The following is a 23,454-nucleotide window of genomic DNA, read 5'->3' as shown; positions in this document are numbered from 1 at the left end:
CCACTTTGTGAATAAATTGCTTAGAAGGAGTCTTTTGCCTACCAGATGTGACCTAGATTTAGATTTCCAAAGGCAGGGGGGGAAAGTCTATTGTGTTAAAAAACAATTGCTGGTAAAATGCATGGTAAATGAGCTTATCTCACTTTTCCAGGTGTTTGAGCTAATATGTTCTGGAATTACTGCTTCATTTATGAAAAATAATTGAGGAAAATGTTCCAGCAAATCAAATTTGGATAAAGGCTCAGGATAGCTATTGTGTTGTTAGCAAGTTTTTAAGAGGCAGGACAAGCAGGGAGCCAACAGAGATAATAAAAATATAGGAAAGTGTGCTTGAGAAGAATCTTTTATAAAAGGGTCAAGCGTGGGTTTTCTATCCAACTTATGTTATGGTTTAGCAAAATATTGAAGAACAATATGGATAATTATACTCTTTTCAGTGCATATGAAAGCTGGTTACAAAACTCAAAGCTATGCTGTCTGCTGGCTCTGATAAGTCTTATTCCTATGTTAAATTCAGCAAAATACTTTTTTTTAAAAAAAGTAACATCTTTATTCTCACTGTATGTCTCTCTTCTCTGCTTTTTCATTTCTTTGAATCTTTAGGAGCTGCCACTCCAAAACCAGACCCAGAGCCAGAAAAACAAACCGACCACACAGTTAAGATCGCTGGAGTCATTGCGGGCATCTTGCTGTTCGTTATTATATTTCTGGGGGTTGTACTGGTAATGAAGAAAAGGTGAGCCTCAAACAAATCTTAACTATGTGGTTAGTCATCTGTTAGTCTTTTCCATGAAATCTTGATATTAGTAAAAATATTCAGATGGCAGATTGGTGTTTGACATAAGCTAAGAAAATGGTTTGGGAGATTTTTTTTTTGTTGGAGTTTGTTTTTTCCACCTAAGACTGTGATTTCAATATTCTTTATGCTGGGCAGTTTTGTGAATGTTTGTGCATATACGATAAAAGAAATTCTAGCATAAATTATTCTGTTTTTGTAAAGATTACCCATGCCCTGTCATACCCCCAAAACATAAGAATTATATCTTCTATGAAAATCATACAGTACTTCATCAAGTGGCTCCACTGAAAGTAGCATGGACCTTAAAGTAATAGTCAGCTCATAGCTAAGATTGATTGGTTGTTTGTTTGGTTGATTCATTCATCTAATGAGAATTTTTGACTCAGCTACTTATGTAGCATCATACTTGGAAGTTGGAAAAAATAAAGAGAATAGAAGACATTCATTGATATTGGTCTCAAGGCTTATTAAAGGAATAAGATGTACAAGAAATATCTCTATTTCTTTGAAGGAAAATAGATTTAGATTAATAGAGAACAGGAGGAAGACTATTTTAGCGACAATTTCAGACATGGGTGAGATATGGATAGTGATATGGTAATTGGTCTGGCTGGAGGAAAGAGGCAGGGGACAGTGGGAACACAGTAGTAGTAAAGAGAAGAGGCTAAATATTGTACTCTAGAACATCACCCAAACCAAAAAGGGAGAATAAAGATATTTTCTTTTCTGTCCTGGCGAATTTGTGAAAATTTATCCTCTATTTTATTGAAAGTCCATATTTTGCCTTGGATGTCAGAAAGTTGCAGTTTAAATTTCTCCAAATCGTGAAATAAATAAGAAATAATGGTTGCCTTTTTTCCTTAGTTTTATTACAGTGATGGAAAAGGAATGATTAGCATTTTAAAAGAATCCAAGCAATTAAAAATTAACCTACCCCTGAACTTTTATTTTTACTTTATTTTTAAAATTTCTTTCTGTATATATTCTATTTAATATTTTAATTTTTGACATTGATTTCCACTAGATTTTGAGTTACAAATTTTCTCCCCATTTCTACCCTCCCCCCCATTCCAAGATGGCATATATTCTGATTGCCTTGTTCCCTAGGCAGCCTTCCCCTCTTTCACCCCATTCCCTCCCCCCACAACCCCTTTTCCCTTACTTTCTTGTAGTGCAGGATAGATTTTTATGCCCCGTTCCCTATATATATTGTTTCCCAGCTGCAAGAAAAAAATTTTTTTTAATTTTTTTAAGCATTTGCTTTTAAAACTTTTAGTTCCAAATTCTCTCCCCTCTTTCCTTCCCACCCACCCTCCATAGGAAGTCAAGCAATTCAACATAGATCATACATGTATCATTATGCAAAACACTTCCACAATGCTCATGTTGTAAAAGGCTGACTGTATTTCCTTCCATCCTATCCTGTCCCCCTCTATTCAATTTTCTCCCTTGACCCTGTCCCTTTTCAAAAGTGTTTGCTTTTGATTACCTCCTCCCTGAATCTGCCCTCCATTCTATTGTTCCCCCTTTTTTATCCACTTCCCTTTACTTTCCTGTGGAGTAAGATACCCAATTGAGTGTATATGTTATTCCCTCCTCAAGTTGAATCTGATGAGAGTAAGATTCACTCATTCCCCCTCACCTGCCCCCTCTTCCCTGCCAACAGAACTGCTTTTTCTTGCCACTTTTATGTGAGATAATTTACCCCATTCTATCGCTCCCTTTCTCCCTCTCTCAATATATTTCTCTCTCACCCCTTAAATTTATTTGAGTTTTTTAGATATCATCTCTTCATATTCAACTCATCCTGTGCCCTCTGTCTATATTCCCTTCAACTCCCCTAATACTGAGAAAGGTCTCATGAATTACACACATCATCTTTCCATGTAGGAATGTAAGCATAACAGTTCAACTTTAGTAAGTCCCATATGAATTCTCTTTCTTGTTTACCTTTTCATGCTTCTCTTGATTCTTGTGTTTGAAAGTCAAATTTTCTATTCAGCTCTGGTCTTTTCACTGAGAAAGCTTGAAAGTCCTCTATTTTATTGAAAGTTCATATTTTGCCTTGGAGCATGATACTCAATTTTGCTTTGGTTTTAATCCTAGCTCCTTTGACCTCCAGAATATCATATTCCAAACCCTTCAATCCCTTAATGTAGAAGCTGCTAGATCTTGTATTATTCTGATTATGTTTCCACAATATTCAAATTGTTTCTTTCTGGCTGCTTGCAGTGTTTTCTCCTTGACCTGGAAACTCTGGAATTTGGTGACAGTGTTCCTAGGAGTTTTCTCCTAGGAGTTTTCTTTTGGGGATCTTTTTCAGGAGGTGATTGGTGGATTCTTTCAATTTCTATTTTACCCCCTGGTTCTAGAATATCAGGGCAGTTCTCCTTGGTAATTCCTTGAAAGATGATGTCTAGGCTCTTTTTTTGATCATGGCTTTCAGGTAGTCCAATAATTTTTAAATTATCTCTCCTGGATCTATTTTCCAGGTCGGTGGTTTTTCCAATGAGATAGTTCACATTTTCTTCCACTTTTTCATTCCTTTGTTTCTGTTTTATAATATCTTGATTTCTCATAAAGTCACTAGCTTCCACTTGCTCCAATCAATTTTTAAGGTGGGATTTTATTCAGTGGCCTTTTGAACCTCCTTTTCCATTTGGGTAATTCTGCCTTTCAAGGCATTCTTCTCCTCACTGACTTTTTGGAGCTCTTTTGCCATTTGGGTCAGTCTATTCTTTAAGGTGTTATTTTTTTTTTACTATTTTTTGGTCCTCCTTTAGCAAGTCATTGACTTGTTTTTCATGGTTTTCTTGCATCACTCTCATTTCTCTTCCCAATTTTTCCTCTACTTCTCTTACTTGCTTTTCCAAATGCTTTTTGAGCTTTTCCATGGCCTGAACCCAATTCATATTTTTCTTGGAGGCTTTTGATGTAGGCTCTTTGACTTCGTTGACTTCTTCTGGCTGTATGATTTGATCTTCTTTGTCACCAAAAAATGAATCTAGAGTTTGAGTTTGAGTCTGAGTTCATTTTTGCTGCCTGTTCATATTCCCATCCTACTACTTGACCCTTGAACTTTTTGTCAGGATATGACTGCTTGTAGTGTAGAGAGTACTTTATCCCAAGCTTTAGGTTCCAAGCACTGCTATTTTCAGAGCTACTTCTTCTCCACCATCAGCCCAGACTCTGTCACAGCAGTGCTCCTCCTCCCCCATGAACCACCAACCAGGACTGCAATTCAGATCCAAGCAGGGCACAGCAAGAGAATCTGCCTTTGTGCCCACAAAGCACTCCTTGCATTCCCACTCTGATCTCCTGCTAGGTTCCTCCCACCCTGTGAGCCAGGGACTCGGGAAGCTGCTGACGCTGGCACTCTGGAGGCAGCCTCAGGAGCTTCCTGCTGCTGCTACTGCCATGCTGCATGACCTCCTTCACCCCCAGAACTGGCGGCAGGACTGCCCTGAACTTGATCCTGCAGTTTCCCCCTAACCTGCTCTTTGGCGTTTGTGGGTTGAGCAGTCTGGTAACTGCCACAGCTCACTGATTCATGGCCCCAAGGCCTCTTCCAGCTGGCTGTCTCCAGGTCTGGTCTGTCCTGGCATGGCCCATGCTGGTCTGTCTTCCGCTCTCAGCACGGTGTGATAGACTCTTCCCGGTGACCATCCAGATTCTCCTGGCTGGAGATCTGTTTCCCTCGCTATTTTGTGGATTCCACAGCTCTAGAATTTGTTTGGAGCCATTTTTATAGGTGTTTGGAGGGATTTGGGGGGAGCTTAAGCAAGTCCCTGCTTTCCTCCCGCCATCTTGGCTCCACCCCCTATTTTTCTTTAGAATTCCATTTGACAATATCATGATTTCATTGATGTGACCATTGTCTGAACCTATAGAGGGCAATTTCATGAGTTATTCTTGCTGAAAAAAAAAACATCACTCAATAGTCAAACTTCTGGTGATAATTAAATCGTATAGATAAATATAAAAACCATAAACCACATAGATAAATTCTGGCCACAGAATTACCTAAGCTGGTCTTCAGAGAGTGAATGTGCAGTTAGTTGCTGTTGTGCCTGTTTTAAGATGATATCTATAGCTTAAATAATTTGTAGAAGGGGATGAAGTATTTTGGAGCTTGCCATTAGTGATGTGAGAAGATACTAAGTTCATTAAAAAGTTGTATATATTTGGCAATCAAGGTTCATGATAGTTATCCAAAGAATTTATTGATTTACTGTACAACACAATAAAAGTTACTAGATCTCAGGATGGGGATTAGCAGATTATAGACAGAGATGGAAAAAATTCCCACCATGCCCAACAAAATATCCTTTCCTGTTTGGAGTCCATAGTTTAATTGATAAGGCAGAAATACATGAAAAAGACTTAAATATATTTTAATTTATTTTAACCTGTTTCTTGGTAAATCCTTCTGTATGCATAATGTGGTTAGCGGTAAATCAGGTGGTGTTAATAAGAGAACCATTTTTTCTTCCTTCTCAAAATCTGATTCACTAGACTAGGTCCATACCATGATCTGCCAGGTTACTTCTGTTCTGTCCACCAGGCTTTGAAGAACACTTGTGCTTTCCCACCCTAAGGAAATAGATTATCCTATTTTTCCAACCTCCTTATCTCTCTCTTGCTGCAAATGCTATACCTCATTGCCTGCCCTTTGGGTCAGTGTTGTGTGAAGTAGTCTCAATCCTGAAATGTCTGTCTGACCAAGGGATCCGCAGCCTTTAGAAATGACAGGTGCCAGCCTCTTATACCTAGGCCTTTCACAGGTTATGGAGAAAGGAGAGGCAAGGACAATGCAAAGAAATTAGAAAATCATTGTTGTGGGAAGGAAAAAGTCAAGAAGAATCTCTCAAGGTGTGTGAATCTTTGTCAAAACAATGGCATTAATCACCTATTTCAAATCATAATAGAAGTTCTTGAATTTTGTTTTTTGTTTTGTTTTGTTTTGCCTTGTTTTTCCCCCTAGAGCACACGTGTTTAACTTTAGAAATGTCCTGTATATTGCTATTTAACAACATTGTTTAAACTTAAACCTGCATTGCTTCTACAAAAGAATAAAATGTGCTTTTAGGTAGGCACTATGGAAAAGTCTAAATGCAGCAAACCATAAATGCTGTACGCTTCCTCTCCTATACTCTTTCCTTTCTTTTTCTCATTCACTCTTCTCAATCTTACTCTTTTCCCCTTCCTTTTATTCCCTGATATTAACCTCTCAGTCTCTCTTCTTTTGTCTAGCCTCTTTTCTATACTTCTCCCTCTTTTCTGTATTGTTTTTCCTTAGTTCCTCCTTCACAGGATTGTTGTGGAAAATTTGGTTCCTGTGGCCTTTCTTCCTTTTGTATTTTTTTTAACTATCCCTCATCTTTCCATCTCTATTCCTCTGTTTCCCTCAAATATTCTCTCCTCACTTATCCCTCCAATTCAGTTTTACATGCATATTATATCTTTGACATGAATTTTGACATAATACAAAGTTAAAGGGAATATATTTACTATTCCATTCATACATATATATATGTATAAGAACACTAAAAAAAAGTCCTTGTGAATTATATCACTTTTAAGGATGTTTGTGTGAGTTGGTATAAAGGACAGACAGAAACCACTGATCCAGTTGCCCTTATGACCTAAGCTAAATGTTCAACAGCCCTCCAGGGAGAAATTGTGGGTAGATTAATTCATTATTCTACATGTGTCTCATGGGCGGTCACTTAGGTTATGTTATAAATAATGCATTTGTAAAGAATTGCCTAAGGTAACATGTGGGCTTGGTATAACTTCAAAGTAAATACTAATAACTTGCATTAGTTTTGTGTGATTATTTGCCACATAGTCATTTTTGACATCATACAAATGATATGCCAAAATTTTTATTTGCCTTTGATATATCCGAATCTTGAACTATGATGTCGAAGAGATAAATCTCCCAGTTCAGTATGTTATATAAATATCCATCTTTTTGGAAATCATCAATCATATGAAATACTTTTTCATTATAAACTTAATAATCATCAACAAAGACAAGCACTCAAATAAAGGCACAGAAAGGGGCAAAATTATATTACAATTTCTCAACTTTCTGCAGGAAAGAATTACACAACTAATAAGCAACAAACAAGCAAAAAATGTTTTTGTTCTATTTTCCCCTTCCAGTGCCTGGCAGACTTCTACCACCTTTGGCCATGGTTTATTTCCTTCCTTCCTTCCTTTCTTCTTTCTTTTGCATGTTCATAGTCACTGTATAAAATTTTGGTTCTGCTAACTTTACTCTGTATTACTTCATTTAAGTCTTTAGATATTTCCTTGTGTGCTTCATCTATGTCATTTTTATGGCAGTATAATATTCCAATTACACTAATAGACTATAATTTGTTCAGACTTTCTGCTATTGTTGGGGATGTAGGTTGTTTCTAAAATTTGGATATTACAAATAGAACAGCTGTTAATATTTTTATACAGACAAATCCTTTTCCGTTTTGGGGATAAAGTACTAGCAAACAAAATGCTGGGTCAAAAACAATGTTAGGTGGTTTTTTTTACTCTGATGCATGCTACTATCTAGGAAGGAAGGAAAGAAGCAAGAGAGGGAGGAAGGGCTCAAAATTGTGCTCAGTTTTTTTTTGTTTTTGTTTTTACTCTGATTATATATTACCATATGGAAGCGGGGGAAGGGAAGAAGGAAAGAAAGAGCAGTTATTAATCATTTGCTGGGTGCCAGGCACTGTGTTCTCCAAAACATTTGCACTACTTTGCAGTCTTACCTGTGGTTTATGTCCTATTTTCCCATACTTTGGCCAACATTGAATTTTGTCGTTTAGGAGTTATTTTTGCCATTCTGCTCATTATGGTATGCTGCTTTAAGATTGTCTTGCTTAGCATTTCTTTGAGCAGCTTTTTGTGAGATTATTAACACTTTGTATTTCATCTTTTGTTAATCATTCATGTCCTTTGACCATGGGTCCATTACAGACTGTGTAGATATGCACAAGTATGGTTTCTTCTGGGTATTTATCACATCCTTATATATTCAGGATGTCAAAACATGTGCATTTATTTTAAAGTAATCATTTAAAACCAGATCAGTAGAAATAGCATTAAGCATGAAAACATTCCTGAAGATTTGTTGATATTTAATTAGAGGTAATGTTGTGGAGTGAAAAAAAGCTAGAAGCCAGTGTGACAGGGTGTTAATTTTGGCTGTACTGCTAAACATGACTGTGACCTTTGGAGACACTGAACTTGCATCCTGGCTTCAGTTTCCAAGAAGAGAAGATGTGAATGATCTCTAAGATTAGATACTTTCCAGCTCTACACTTCTGTTTTCTATGACCTAGCAACAGCTAGTAGTACTACCATGTCTTTTTATCTCTGGTCATTTAATAACTGCCTCTACTTTGTTATTTAAATAAAGGATCATTTTTTATTGGTACACACAACTCTTAATGATGTTGGGTGCCTTTTATATAATAGGTTCATTTCCACCTTTACCAACTATTCATATAAAAACTGTCAGTGCCTGCACACAGATAATATGAACTGAGCTAGGAAAGCTTGGTTTTAGAGAAACTAATATTTTTCCTTTCATCACTATTAGTTTATCACCCTTCCATGACATAGATTGTACCTCCAAACTACAGTAGCCTCTTAAAAATGCACACTATTGATCACAAATAGGAACTATTATGACCCAATGCAGACCTACAAAAAAATTACACTCCCCAAAATAACAAGTAAATGCTTGTCCTACTGAAGAAGAGCCATTAGTGTTATATTTATATTTGTTAGTTGAAGGCTTACTGTATAGTTAGTGGAGAGTCATGAATTAAGGTCACATTTGTAGTTTTATTATGAATCAGCATTCATTATTAACCTAAGCAACAGCCTGTGGCTTCTAGAGAATTATCATTCCATAAAAATCTTAACTGAAGATAGGACTCTGCTGGAAAAAACTAAAACCTGTGCAACTCATACATCATTGTGTAATTCAAACCCATTGTCACAGAGATGGAGACAATATGAGGTATTTAGATTAAACAAAGGGATCGTTTTATGGCCCCAATTGATGAATTCTCTAATGATCTTTCCATATTTATGTATATTAAACCAGTGTGGGCTCTAGTCTTAGATACAGTATTGAATATTATCTTCTTTAACAGGTTCTGGTTATCTAACGTCTATAGTTTATTATTGTTTTTTTTGGTTTGTTTATTCCATATGTAATTTGACTACTTAGATTTCTTTCCAAAATTAGTTAATTTTCACATTGGGTACATATGATAAACATTAAGAGTATGTATCAGATAAAAAAGATGAAAATAATTTGGCTTTGTTTTAACATTAAGCCATGTAGTCTTAGATCCTTGAAATTCATATGCAGTATTTTTAGCATAGGGCATTCATTTTTTACCAATTTCTTCCAGGTGTAATTAAATATATTTATACAAATGAAAATACCTTATTTTTCATACGGAACAATTTATCTCAATAACGTATTTGACAGAACATAGTATGCAAACAATAGTGTTTATATGCTGATTAATTATATTTATTGTTGTTAAAATCATTCTATATCTTTTAGAAGTCTAAGGATATTTGTACTAATTACATTAATATTCTTGTCTCAAATTGCAGGAAATAGATAGTTCCAGAACTTGAGGTTTTAAAGAAAAAAAACATAAAAGAACAATTTTCAGCAGTGGGGGAAGGGGGATATGAAAACCCCTCTACTAATACACAGGCATGCATACAAATGCAATGGGGTATAATATAGGTAAATGAAACTACTTTAGTTCTAGCACTCTATAGTCCCTGATGATCTTTTTAAACACATTTTAAGAGCAATACATTCTTAAATTCAGCAAATGGGATTAAATATTAAATATTCTCTAGTGTTTAGACAATACTGTTAGCACCAGGAAAATGGCCATGAAAAATGGGAAATATTTCTAAAGGCATCTTGAAACAAAGAAGATAAGAGAGAAAATTTGATGAAAGCCCAGTTTTCAAAGAGATGTCAGCAGCATGTAGCTAGAGGCAACTTGGCATTAACTATAGCCCTTTGCAAGGTCTGTTTATATGGAGGGTATGGAACTTTTTCTCCCATCTAGAGTGAAAGGTATATACTGTGAGAAAATTCCTTGGGTCAGTCCCTGTACAAAATTTCAATCATTGCTCTATTTCAAATTCTTTTTCTCTGAGACTAGCCAGAAAATGTTACATGGAGAATCTTTTGAATTTGGATTAATGCTTAGAATGTATTCACTTAATATGCAGCAAGCAGCATACATGAAGCTTGGAAATGTCTGTGAAGATTTATTCCCTTGACTTTATTCAATTCATTTCAATCCAACAAACAATGATTAAGTACCCTGCACATGAGAACACCTTAAGAACCCAAAGATAGACAGATATACCAGAGATACTGATCTCATGGAGTTTACCATGGAATAAGCTTAGTAAACAAATATCTATGATATAAAGGACGATGGGATAAGTTCAAAGGGGAGGTTTAGGTGAATTACTATGACATTTGTGGGGAGAAACATTGTTTTTCCAGGGAGGATCTGATAGAGAAAAAAAGGAAACTTTAGTAGTTCAAAGTGGTAGTGAGAAGGAACAAAGTTAGGGAGATGAAAAAAGACTGAATCATAAAAAGGGACAGAGTAATCTAATGTGGCTGGAACATATATTTACTATGAGATAAGGCTGTTCTTAAGTCATCCTCCTGTTGTTGAATTTCTTGAATACTTGCTTTCCCTCCAGGTTGCCTTCATTTCTAGTTTCTCCCTATTAGTGAGAATCAGAACCAGAATAGAATTCATTCTTAGTGGTTCCTCCACTTTTTAAAAGATGAAATTATCATCAAAGCAAACCCTACAAGTCTTCAACTCTTTTATTTTGGACGTAGAGAGAACTCTTGCAGATGCCTAAATGATTGAAGTCCCATTCACTGCTTTATCATGTGTCTGTACAAGTTTTGTCTGATCTCTTCCTCATTTTCCTCTTTTTGACCACTATAGCTGTCTCTTATATACTTCAAGGACAAAATTTTTGTGTGTCCCTCCATTGATTTTTATCTTAATACTGACCACCATAGTTATCTTTTGGTTCCTTGTTTTCCTGACATAAATCTGCCTCCTTAATGTCTATGGTTCATTACATCCCCCACTTCTTTTGAATAAGGAATGTACAGCCAGGGCCACACTCTAATTGTGGGTCTCATACCACAACATTTCAGTGATACCTACAAAGTCAAATTTGTTTCTTTTCCTTAGGACATCTGATTCAGTTTTCTTGTTTCCTAAGCTGTGCTCAATCTGGAGGGTATCTTCAACAGGTTCCCTCCATTGAGGAGATCTCCATTTTCTGGGTGGTCCATTTGTAATAAATCTGGAGGAGAGAGTTTAGAGTCATATACTTGGTTGAAATCTGAACCAATCTTATCTTGAACCATATGGTGGCATGCTTAAAACAGAATGTATGCATGCATATGTGTGCACACAAATGTCATTAATCCGTCAACCAGTTATCCCTGGACTATCAGCTAAAGATGCCTCTGTTCTCAGTTTACCAGCTTTCTTATTTCACTAACTACTTACATTAAGAGTTCCCTAAGAAAATGTTCAAAGATTAGCTTTGGGAGCAAAGCAGTATGTTGAAGTACCTATTTATCACTTTTCCAAACTCTACAAACCACTTTTATCTCCTAACAACCCCTAAGGAAGATAGAAACCATCCATTAAATCAGCAGACCATTACTCCTCAGAAGTGTCAACATGAGCTCAATTTGCCAGTTTAATGATACTTGAAGGTCATTAGCTATGTTACATACACACACATGTGAGATATCTATCAGGCTCATTATTCTTTGTTTATTTCTTTAATGACAGCAAGTAGAAAAGGCAAATAAAATAGAACAAGGGGAGGATTACTTATGAACATTTTGAAATATTTCATTCCCAAGTCTTATTAGTGATCTAAAAGCAATCTATTCTCCTTCCCAAGCAATTGCAGAGGGGGAAGTTAAGAGGTTGGTGGGTAGAAAGGTAGCTGGTGAAAAAGAAGCATGTCACTTTCAATTAATAATTGATGAACAAATTGTATATAGTTTTCCTTATATTAGGTAGATAATAAATTTCAGATGCAATACCTTGTATGTCTAAATTATTTTCTTGCTTTCTCAATCACTTGTCATTTTGTTATGCTATGTTCATGTCTCAGTTCTTTGTGAGTTTTCAGGCAATAATATCTGACTTTATTTTTTATTTCATCTCTGTCACCACTGCCTAAATACTCCAACTCTCATGACACAAGTAGTTCTCATACCTATACATTTTTCTTTCCTTTACTGGGATGTGCTTCCCACCATCTTTTATGATCCCAAAACGAAGTTAAAGCATTTGATGAACCTTGCTCTCTGAAAAATTCCTGGGGAGTGAGTTGGGAACACAGCAATGTTGTCAGTTTCCTGAAATTCTGCCTCTTAGTGCTATGTCTGTTTGCATTTTCAGGTGCACTATTTTAAGTTCATAAATATGCTGGACATGCTACTTGATGCATTTTGGTTCTTTTTCTCAAAATGGAGATCAATGGACAATAACTAATTTAAATATATGTATCCCTTGCCTGTGAACAATGAAAAAGACTCAATAACATGTCAAAACAAGTATTTGTATGTTCATATATTTCTATATTTATGCTGTGCTCCTATTTATTAAAATCAAAAAGTGAATTAGTAACCTAAAATGCATTATATAATATGAAAAAGCCAGGCTACAATGGCAAACAGAAAAAAATGGAACAAATGAATGAATGAAAAAATGGAATCAGATGTTTCAGCTCTTGAACTTTTTTGGGTAATGTTTAGATTGGACACAAGCCAGTGTGCCCCCAGCTTTATTAGGCATGAAATCTTGTCATTTTAAAGGTGTTCACAGTTCTCATCCCTGAGGCAAAAGGAGCATTGTTTATATCCTTTGGGAACATTGTTTATATCCATAGTAAGAAAGTCAAGTTTCTTATACATAGTCTATGAGGGATAAGTGATATCCAGCAGCTCAGTGGCATAGTAGATAGAGTACTGGACCTAGAATCAGGATGATCTAATTTCAGATCTCACCTCAGACACAATCTGTGTGGCCCTAGACATGTCATGTAACCTCATCTACCTCAGTTTCCTCATCTGAAAAGGGGAATAATAATAGCACCTTCTTTTCAGAGGTGTTGTGAGCATAAAGTAAGATAATTTTTGTAAAGCACTAAGTAAATTCTAGTTGTTGGTAGTAGTAGTAATAGGAGTAGGGGGAAGAGGAGGCGAGGAGGAGGAGGAGGAAAAGAAGGAGGAGGAAGAAGAAGAGGAGATGGGCAATCAGTGAACACATTTCCCTTTCTTTAAAGTGAAATCTGAACTCTCTTCTCACCTATAACTCCACTATTGCAAAATATGTGTAATATATTCCATAATATATACCTAGAACAGGAGCCTTTAATTGACCAGTAATAGACATCTGGCTTCTGGGTAGACCTTGAATATTGTAATTGCTAGCTATTGTCATGGGCCAACTTATTTTCCCCATCCTACTTAGAATGCCAAAGTTGGAAGAAACCTTAGAAAGTATCTTTTGCATTTATTCTACAGCAACATGAATAATGCTTAAGTATCTGTGGTGATGGGTAGGGGAATCAGAGCAGCCCATTCCATTTTCCATTAGCTCTGAGTATTCATATTGCAGTTAGGCTCTTGCTTTGTATTGAGCTGAAGCTACCTTCCTGTAATTGCCACTCATTAGTTCTAGTTCTGCCTTCTGGGAACACACAGAATTAGTCCAATCTTTCTTCTTCTTGATCTCCCTTCAAATGCTTGAAGACTGGGGGCAGCATGATCTTTCTAAGTCATCATTAGGCGCAATATTCCCAATTCTTTCAGCCATTACTCACAGGACCATGGCTTTAAGTTCCCTCACCTGGTCCTCCTCCCCTGGTTCTTCTCCTCTAGCTGTGTGCCAGTTTGTTGATGCTCATCTTAAGGTACGGTTGCAGAAGTAAACAAAATACTGCCAGTGTGGTTTGACTTGGGAAATGGGACTCTTATTCTAGATATGGTACTGCCTTTAAGACAGCCAAAATTACATTAGTTTTTTTAATCAGTCATATTCAATTCAATTAAATAAGCATGTACTGTGTACTATCTATGGATCATTGGACTAAGCAAATGGAAACATAGCTCCTGTCTTCATTGAGTTTGCAATCTATCGAAAAGTTGTATGTAGCTACTGTGACAATAAATGCAATAAATAGGTGCAAAATATTATGTGTAGTCTGAGGAGGGAAGATTATTTCTGGTTGGAAGAGATCAGAAGTTTAGGGAAGGGGTTGATATGCAGCTTGGACTTGAAATGTGGGTGGGATTTCAACAGAGACAAAGGAGAACATTCCCCATATCAGAAGTAGTATGAGCAATAATATGGAAGTATGAGACATACCCAAGGGAGTAGTCTAGTTCATCTGGAATGGAGTACCTATTTAGTGAGACAGAAAAGATAGGGTGGTGCCAAATTATCAAAGTGACAATCCTGGATGCTAGGTTAAATAATTTGGATTTTATTCAGTGGCCAATAAGAAGTTGTTGATTAATTTTGAGCATACAAGTGACAAGACAGATGTGGGCAGCTAGATGGTACAGTGAATAGAGCAGTAGCCCTGGAGTTCAAATTTGGCCTCAGACACCTGACACTAGCTGTGTGAGCTTGGGCAAGTCACTTAACCCCAATTGCCTTGCCTTCCTCCCTCCAAAAAACAAACAAACAAACAAAAAACAAAAACAGTGACATGATCAAGGTTATATAAAAAAAAGAATAATGTGGAAATTATGTAAAATATATTTTAGAGGATGCAAAGACTGGAAGTAGAAAAATCCATTAGAAGGCTATTATAGTAGTTCTTCTGATGGTGGGTGGCAATGGAAATGGAAAGGAAAGGAATAAACAATATCAGGCAGGTAGGTGGCCTAGTGGTTAGAGTGCTGGACCTGGAATTAGGAAGACCTGTGTTGAAATCTAGTCTCAGACACTAACTATGTGACCCTGAGCAAGTCACTTAATCTCCTCTGCCTGTTTTCTCATCTGTCAAAGGGGAATAATAATAATGCCCACCCCCCAGGGGTGTTTTGAGGATAAAGTGAGATAATATTTGTAAAGTTGGGCAGGTAGGTGGTGCAATGGATAGAGCGCTGGGCCCTAGACTCAGAAAGTCATCTTCCTCAGTTCAAATCTTGCATCAGACACTATCTGTGTGACCCTGAGCACTTAACCTTGTTTGCCTCACTTTCTTCATCTGTAAAATGAGCTGGAGAAGAAAATGGCAAACTACTCCAGTATCTTTGCTAAGAAAACTCCAAATGGGATCATGAAACATGACTGAAAAATGACTAAAAATTTGTAAAACACTTTACAGACCTCAAAGCACTAAGTTAATGCTAGCTTCTTCTCCCTCTCCTCCTCCTCCTCCTCCTCCTCCTCCTCCTCCTCCTCCTTATTATTATTATTATTATTATTATTATTATTATTAATTAAGGAAATAGATCTGCCCCAAATCAACAATTTCGTCTGTTTTGGCACAAGGCATCTTCTACTTCCTGCTTCCAGCCCAGTTTCCCAGCCAGAACGTTTAGAATCCCCACTGCAAAGAACAATCCTCCCAACCACTTCAGGTATCCCATCTCTTGCTACACCTATCCTTTCAGGGTAGAGGAGTGCCACCCTCTACTCAGTGATGAACATTCTCATACCTGGTCATACCTTTCACATCCCAGTGACTCTGAACTCTTATAGATCATCATCCAAATCCCACTCCATATCCCCAACTGATTCCTCATTCCCATCCCCATCAACCCTCCCTCCCAAAGTTTCATCCCAACTCCACCCAGCCCTTCCATTGTAGCCTTTAGAATGCTTGTTCCACAGACAATAAACTTCACTTCATCTTAAATGTATTCCTTTCCCCCTTCTTCTCTCTACTAGTTCTTACATATACCTGGCTTTCCCCTGGTGATACAGACTCCCTACCCAAATTTCCACTAGTGGCTGCACCTTCACTCATTCTCTTTGACTCACTAGTTGAGGCAGGGGAGTCAGAATACTCCTTACTCTTCATTTCCATTTCCAGGTTCTCCCCCTTCATCCTTCATTTGGTAACATCTTGTCCTTTGAAGTTCATGCTATTCATATATACCACCCAATCAAAATCCTGCTAACTGTTGCCTACAACCCACCACATCACTCCCCTTCCTTCCTTGATGAGTTTGATACATGGCTTATGATTTTTTTCTCCTCCCCAACTTCTGCTTTCATAGTAGCTTTAATGGACATGTTGATTCTCCTTCAGATACCTTAACAATTCATTTCTTCACCTTATCTCCCAAGAGTTACTCCTCCACCCCACCTCAGCCTCACATAAAGATGATCATACCTCTCTCTTGCCCCAACCCACAAATGCATTATCCTCTTGTTCAAGAGCTGAGGTCTTCCTAATTCCAGCACTCTATCCACAGGGGAATTCTGAAATTTCCTTGTCCAGCTATGATCTATTGGTTTTTCACTTTCTTTCTCATTTCCTATACATAACAGTACTCTTCATCCTATGCGTGACCTCCAGTTCTTGATGCTTCCGTTTTCTCCCAGGCTGCTGCCCTGCGTTAGCCACTTCCCCTTCTTGATTCATCATTTCCCTGATGTTGTGGTCCTCTTTGAAAATGGAGGACAAACATAACCTGTGAGTAGTCTGAGCTGCTTGAATGGGGACCTAGTTAGTTGGGTAACTCAGCTCATCCTCTCCCTCTCCTTCTCCCTCTCCTTTTCCTCTCCAAAAGAAGGTAAATTTTGATGTCTGGAAACTTCCCACTTAACTTGGGGTTTACTGGCTAGATTCCTTCTTTCCTTCCTGTCTTCCTTCCTGTCTTCCTTTCTTCCTTCCTTCCTTCCTTCCTTCCTTCCTTTCTTTCTTTCTTTCTATCTTTTTTCTTTCTTTCTTTCTTTTTCTTTCTTTCTTTTTTCTCTTTCTTTCTCTCTCTCTCTCTTTCTTCCTTCCTTCTTTCTTTTCTTCTTTCCTTCCTTCTTCTTTCTCTTTCTTTCTTCCTTCCTTCCTTTCTTTCTTTCTTTCTTCCTTCCTTCCTTCCTTCCTTCCTTCCTTCCTTTCATCCTTTTTGTTTGTCCTTCCTTTTCAAAGAGGACTATGACAACTTGCAGTTGACTTTGACTTGAGTGAGGGAAGGCTGTGCAAGGTCACCAGCCTATATTTAGCTTGCTTTGTCTATATTTGTTTGTATGTTGTCTCTCCCATTAGTTTGTGAACTCCTTGAAGTCGGGGAACTGTGTTTTGCCTCTTTTTGTATCCTCAGCATTTAGCACAGTGCCTGATAGTAAGCGCTTAATAAATGTGTAGTGTATTTTATTGTCTCGAATAAGCAAGATTTGACAACTGATTAGATGGGAAGGATATTGCATATATTAGGAATGCTCTTCCCCATCTCTGTTTATTGAGAAGATCACTACCTTCCCAATATTACTCTTATATGCTTCCTTCTCTCTTCTGACACTGTCACCACCCTGTTGCAAGTTGTTAATACTTCATACCTGGACAATTACAACAACCTGCTGGCTGGTCCCCTACCTTAAGTCTCTCTCTACTACAATCAACCCGTCCTCCACTTGGCTGCCTAATAGATCCTCCTACAGCACAGTTCTGGCCATGTCACTTTCCTTTTTACTCAATTCCAGATGCTCCTTATTGTCTCCATGATCTAATATAAAATATACTCTTTGGCTTTTAAAGCCCTTCACAAGCTGGCCTCTTACTACCTATCCAGTCTTTTACACCTTACTTACACCCTTCACATATTCTGAAATCCAGTAGCCTCTTTGCTGTTTCTCAAACATGATACTCCTAATGGGTGAGGAAAGAACTGAGTCATACAAAAAACTCAAGGAGGAGACAATATTCCAAATGGGAAGGAATGGTCAGCAGATTTAAGTGCTGCAGAGAGATGAGAACTGAGAAAAGACAATAAAGCTATAGTTGGTGACCTTGTGGAGATTAGTTTTGGTTCCATGATGGAAAACAAAGATTGCTGGGCCTTGTAAAGTAAATGGGAGGTCAGAAAATGAAAATGAGTGTAGGTGGCTTTTTTTCTAAGAGTTGGGTTCCTAAGGAGAAGGTAAAAGACAGAAATTAAAATTTTGGACATACTGAGTTTGTGGTGCTGGTGCTGGTGATTGGAAATGTGGGTTTGTAACTCAAAAGAAAGGTGAAGGATTGATATATTTGAATTTTGAATATGTACTGCATAGAAGTAACAGATGAGCAAGACAGCCAATGTAGAGGGAAAATGCAAGAAGACTAATGGCAGAACCTTGGGACCACCATTACCAAAGGTTTGGGAAGAAGAATTAGCAATGGAGAAAGAAGAGTGCAGAATTAGGAGGGAAATCAGGAGAAAGTGGTATCATGGAAACCAGGGGAGGAGAGAAGATTAAGAAAGGGGTGGTAAATGAAGGCACTAGGTGGCACAATTGATAGAGTGCTGGGTCAGGAAGACCCAAGTTCAATTCTGGCCTCAGACACTTACTAGCTGTGTGACTGTGGGCAGTTCACTTAACACTGTTTGCCTCAGTTTGCTCATCTGTAAAAGGAGTTGGAGAAGGAAAAGGCAAGCTACTACCTTATCTTTGCTTAGAAAACTCCAAAATGGGTCATGAAGAGTCAGGCATTACTGCAAAAAACTAAACAACAACAACAAACTGTCAAACTATGCAGAAGTTAAAAAAAGGATAAGGCTTCAAAAAAGGCCACTGGTTTGAGTGATTGTGAAATCAGTGGTGATTTTCAAAAGAGCAATTACAGTGGAGTAATAAGGATGGAAGTCAGCTAGTAAGGGTTTAAGGACTGATTGCAGGCCAAGAGAGTAGGAGGTTAGGTGAAGACTATTTTCTTCCAAAAAAAATAATGAAAATTCACAATTGTACAACATTTTAAAGCTTTCAAAGTTCTTCCTTTACAAAGACCCGCGATATAATTAATGCATATATTATCCATAGTGCAAATAATATTATCACCATTTTACAAATGAGGAAACTTACATTAAATGACCTGCATATGATCCCATGATAACCAGCTTTAAAAACCAAGCTTTTCTGAGGACAAGTCCAATACTTTTTTCACTTTGTCACATTCCTTTAACAGAAGTTTGGCAGTAAAAGGGAAGAGTCAGAGAGGGTGATTGCTCCAAAGCACAGAAAGCTTGGGGGGAGGCGGTAAGGAAAGGATGGTGTGGGAAATAAAGAAGCCTAAAAATGTTTGAAAGTGAAAGGGACAGAGCTGATAGCAAAGGAGAGAAAGAAGATGTAAAAGGTGGGGGCATGTTTAAAATATCAGAGTCCTAGAAGAAAGATGAGAGAATGGTTATCAGGTGGAAACTTTTGACCTTTCATGGGTTTGCAGTCAAAAATCCAAATTTTTTTTTCCTCTTATGTCTTTATCTAGCCATATTCCTCCCCAATATCAGTCATCCACTTGTGGAGCTGATAATTTGAACCTAAGTTCAGGACTTTATATCTATCCCAATTAACCTTGGTCTTGTTAGTCATCCCATTGTTCACACCTGTCAAGACATTGACCTCCAGTAAGTTCAGATACATTCCATCCATCTGAGAGGCATAGCTAGTATGTTGCATCATGTGGTCAGGATCCAAAAAGATTTCAACTGGCCATGAATCTAGCTGCTCAGGCCTTGAAAAGGTTATCATAATCTACTTAGTCGTTCCTTTAGGCATCCTTGTTTATTGGTTGCTCTCCCTGGTGCTGATTAGATACTGCCAAAGAGCCTTCCTTCTCTTTTAATTCCTGTCTTGAGTGAGTCATGCTAAAAAGTTCAGATTTCCACTCTAATGTTCTTCTTTCTATTGTGTTTTTTCACCAACTCCAGTCCGATTTTAGTCCTGTGTGAAGCTGACTGACCTTGATTTATAAGCAGTTCAGTTCTCAAGTCACTAGGCATCAACTGCCATGGTACTTGACAGCTCCTTACCAAAACAGACTTCTATTGCCTTCTTAAAGCCAAAGTAATTACCATGAACCCGATCAAATATTTATATCTAAATGTAGCAGAAATGGATTGTTACCTTTTATCCTTTGAGCACATGTAACGGTCTGACCGACAACAACAGCAACATCATAATAATGACGAGCCCTAGTTACATGGTGCTTTACAGCTTGCGAAGCAAATCGTGTACTTTGACTATGTTACTGTTTATTTTAGATTTCAAAAACTTTATTTTAAGGTATTAGATAAGTAGAAATGGGAAGATGTTTCGGTGGGGATTAAAGCTTCAACGTATTAAAGTATCCTTGAAATGAGCCCTTTGAAAGGTATTCAATGTCTTTATCTTCTTTCTTTGACTTTTTAAAGATGCATAAAACAAAGCTAAAAACAACTCTGAATGTAAAGAAATAGAAAATCCAAATATTGCGATAGGGCACAATTCTTAGTTTATTAATATTAGAAAGATTCTTAGAATCCTGTAGTCATAGAATTCTGCAGTTGGAAGGGATTCATTTTTGAACTTGAATTCTAGGAGTTTTGAGAGGCAAGGAAAGGAACTCTACTGCCTGTAGTTCTAAATCTGCTTATAGAAAAGCCACATAGAAATAGACAAAGGGAAGAAGGGTAAACTAAATCCAGCTGATGCTGAGGATTTTCTTTTAAAATATAGTGTGAAATTCCTCATATTTTTACCAATCTCTTTTTCTCATCAAATTGGTATTAAGAATACCAAGTAAAATACCAGACCTGTGACTTCATTGGGACAGAGAACTCCCAGTTAGGAAGCTCCCTCTACCAATACATATCCACACCTGCTATGGAATTTACAGTTTAAAAGACGCACCTAGAGACAGAAAGACTCTGTCTGAACTAACACAATCAGTATGTCAGTGGTGAGACTTGAACCCAAGTCTTCCTGACTCTCTCCACTACACTATAGTTACTTTCACTAATGGTACTGAAAATATGAAGGCTTCTTATTCAACTTACAACACTTTATAATATCACTACCGCTGCAGACAGCTATTATATTTTTGTACTATTTCCACATATGCTATATATCCTTATTGTTGCTTTGGTAGACCTATGTTGAGGGCATTTTTATGGGTCTTACTGTAAGAATAAATCCACTAATTATTAAATGACTGAACTGCTGTATTTTATTAAATGGCAAAAGTCATTTCTACCTTTCATAAGTAATTGCACATCTGTGTCTTGGAAATTGTAGTGATATGGTTTTTTGTTGTTCAGTTGTGTCCTACTCTTTGTGACCCCATTTGGAGTTTTCTTGGTAAAGATACTGGAGCAGTTAACCATTTCCTTCTTCAGCTCATTTTACGGATGGGGAAACAGAAGCAAACAGGGATAAGTGACTTGCCCAGGGTCACACAGCTAGGAAATATCTGAGGCTGGATTTGAACCGAGGAACATGAATGTCCCTAACTCTAGTTCTGGGACTCTATCCACTGGTCCACCTAGCTGCCTAGTGATATGGTTTGTCTAAGCATTTCAGTGTATTGAGTTTTCCTATTGAACACCTTCCAGCTCTATTAGATTTCAGAGATTTGCATTTTGTAGTCATCACAAGTACCAAGAAATGTTTCTAATTTTTGCTCACCATAGTAGATATTTTAGTGTACAAATTACACTCTATCTGTATTGTTTAAATCAATTAGTGTGTTTAAGAAGCCGTTTGAAATAAGTTTCTCTTTTCTTAAATCAATCTCTTAACCAAATTTCATTAATTTTAGCCAGTTTTACATTTTAATAAACAGTGATGTTCATTGCCTGTTTTAGACAGAGACAAGATAAACCATCAATTAATATGTATTATTTTTAAAAAATTAATGAATAGACATGTTTTCTCAGACAATATTTTTCTCTAATAAAACATCAGCTTAAATATCATTTTTACATCACTCTAATCATAAGTTATATAATGAAAAAGCCTTCAAATTTTTTATAGCAGTAGATATACCAGAGACCTCTGTAATTTGAGTCCCTGACTGAATTTATCAGTCAGCCATTCTCCTGGTAACAGCTTTGCTACTCCATTATTGTTTGGAATTGTTCCTTTCGGGTCTTACCTTATGAGAATGTGTGGTCACTATTGGTTCTCAGTTCTTATATAGGAAAAGAGAACACTAATAGAATCAGACTTAGGAGAAAACCATTTAATAGAGGTTTGGTTGCTTTCTGAGATCACATCAGTTGACTTATCTGAAAACCTGGATTATGGATTTAGGGAGACTCTAGCCCAGTAGATGAAGAAATTTCTTCTTCAATGAGAATTGGTCAAATTTAGAAAAAAATCATTCAGTCAATAAACATTTTTTGAGCAACTACTATGTACCAGGTTCTGTGCTAAGTGCTGGGGATACAAAGAAAGGAAGAAGACAGGTTGCCTATTCTTATTATCAGGATCATTCTTTTCTGATTTTGAGAGAAGCATAGAACTAGCTTTAGTATATTTTCAGTTATCTCTCTCATAAATTTCACTAAAGATCCATCCAGTTTAAGCACAGACTGAAAATGAAGCCTATTTCAGTGACCACATTTGTCAATGATTTTGTTCTATGACTCATGCTAATGGGTTGGCTCTTCCATTATCCTTCTCCATCTTCCCTATATATAATCAGACAGTCAATATGTATTTATTAAGCACTTACTATTTTCCAGGCACAAAACTCCAGAGGGGACCAGAACAAAAGAAAACAAAACCTTAGGTTCCCTGAATGAATAAATAAATTAAAAGTGGTACCCACTTGGAACATAGAGATTTCTCTTTTTCACTTTATCTTATATTGGTTACTGTTGTTAGGACACATCTTCCTCATTCAATAACAAAAATAACAGTAGTACACAAATTGGAGCCATTCTTCTTATTTTCTTGGAATTATCATTATATTCTGTGCCTTTCTTCAAGCCAGGTGGTGGATCGTTTGGACTCAGGATAAACACAGGTGGTCACATCTGTTTGAGTGCTTTCACTTACAAAATTAGAGTTAAACTTCTTCATTTCTGTTCATTTTGGACAACACCCTGGTCTGTTTTTTATAACACTTTGCTCATTTCAAGAGAAAGAGAAATAGATCAACGGCTGCCGTGGCTGCTGATCATTTATAATAGCTGGTTTTCTCGGGATGGCTGCCAGCACTGACATTAGGCTGTTCTTTGGGAAGTGTTCTTTTGATGGACAGTGCCCCAGTGGCCTGGTCAGAGGACCAATAACAGAGGTGGTAGCTAGCTATCTAATTCAGGCTTAGTTAATGAAGCAGAAAAACCTGTAGATCATGTAAAAATGAATCCCATTGCTACCACCATGGTTGTTAACTTACTTTCTTGTAAGTTTCCTTTTTTATGCTTGGTTTGAGAGGGAAACAGAAAGTTAGAATAGGCTTCAGAAGACAGCAGTGAGCTGAGGAGAGAGGAGCAATGATTGTCCCTTGTATACTGTTGTCAGTATTATGTGAACATTTTATATAAGCATTGCTTTAATAAAGAGGAGACTATGGGCTTATGCAATAGTTGCTCTTCATATCTG

The 23,454-nt window shown here is 37.2% G+C and overlaps 1 protein-coding gene across 4 annotated transcripts in view; it reads left to right on the top strand.

Moving 5' to 3' along the window:
* PTPRM (protein tyrosine phosphatase receptor type M) overlaps positions 1-23,454 on the top strand; it is a 1,028,886-nt gene that overhangs the window by 655,419 nt on the left and 350,013 nt on the right. For all 4 annotated transcript variants that reach the window (XM_036752813.1, XM_036752827.1, XM_036752817.1 and 1 more), the window contains one exon: positions 604-736. In XM_036752813.1, coding sequence (XP_036608708.1) covers positions 604-736 — 133 coding nt within the window. The remainder of the gene's footprint in view (positions 1-603; positions 737-23,454) is intronic.

The sequence above is a fragment of the Trichosurus vulpecula genome, chromosome 1 (assembly GCF_011100635.1).
Source record: "Trichosurus vulpecula isolate mTriVul1 chromosome 1, mTriVul1.pri, whole genome shotgun sequence".
NCBI classification, from domain to species: domain Eukaryota; kingdom Metazoa; phylum Chordata; class Mammalia; order Diprotodontia; family Phalangeridae; genus Trichosurus; species Trichosurus vulpecula.
Note: the sequence above shows the minus strand (reverse complement) of the source record. Positions and strands in the feature narration are given on the sequence as shown.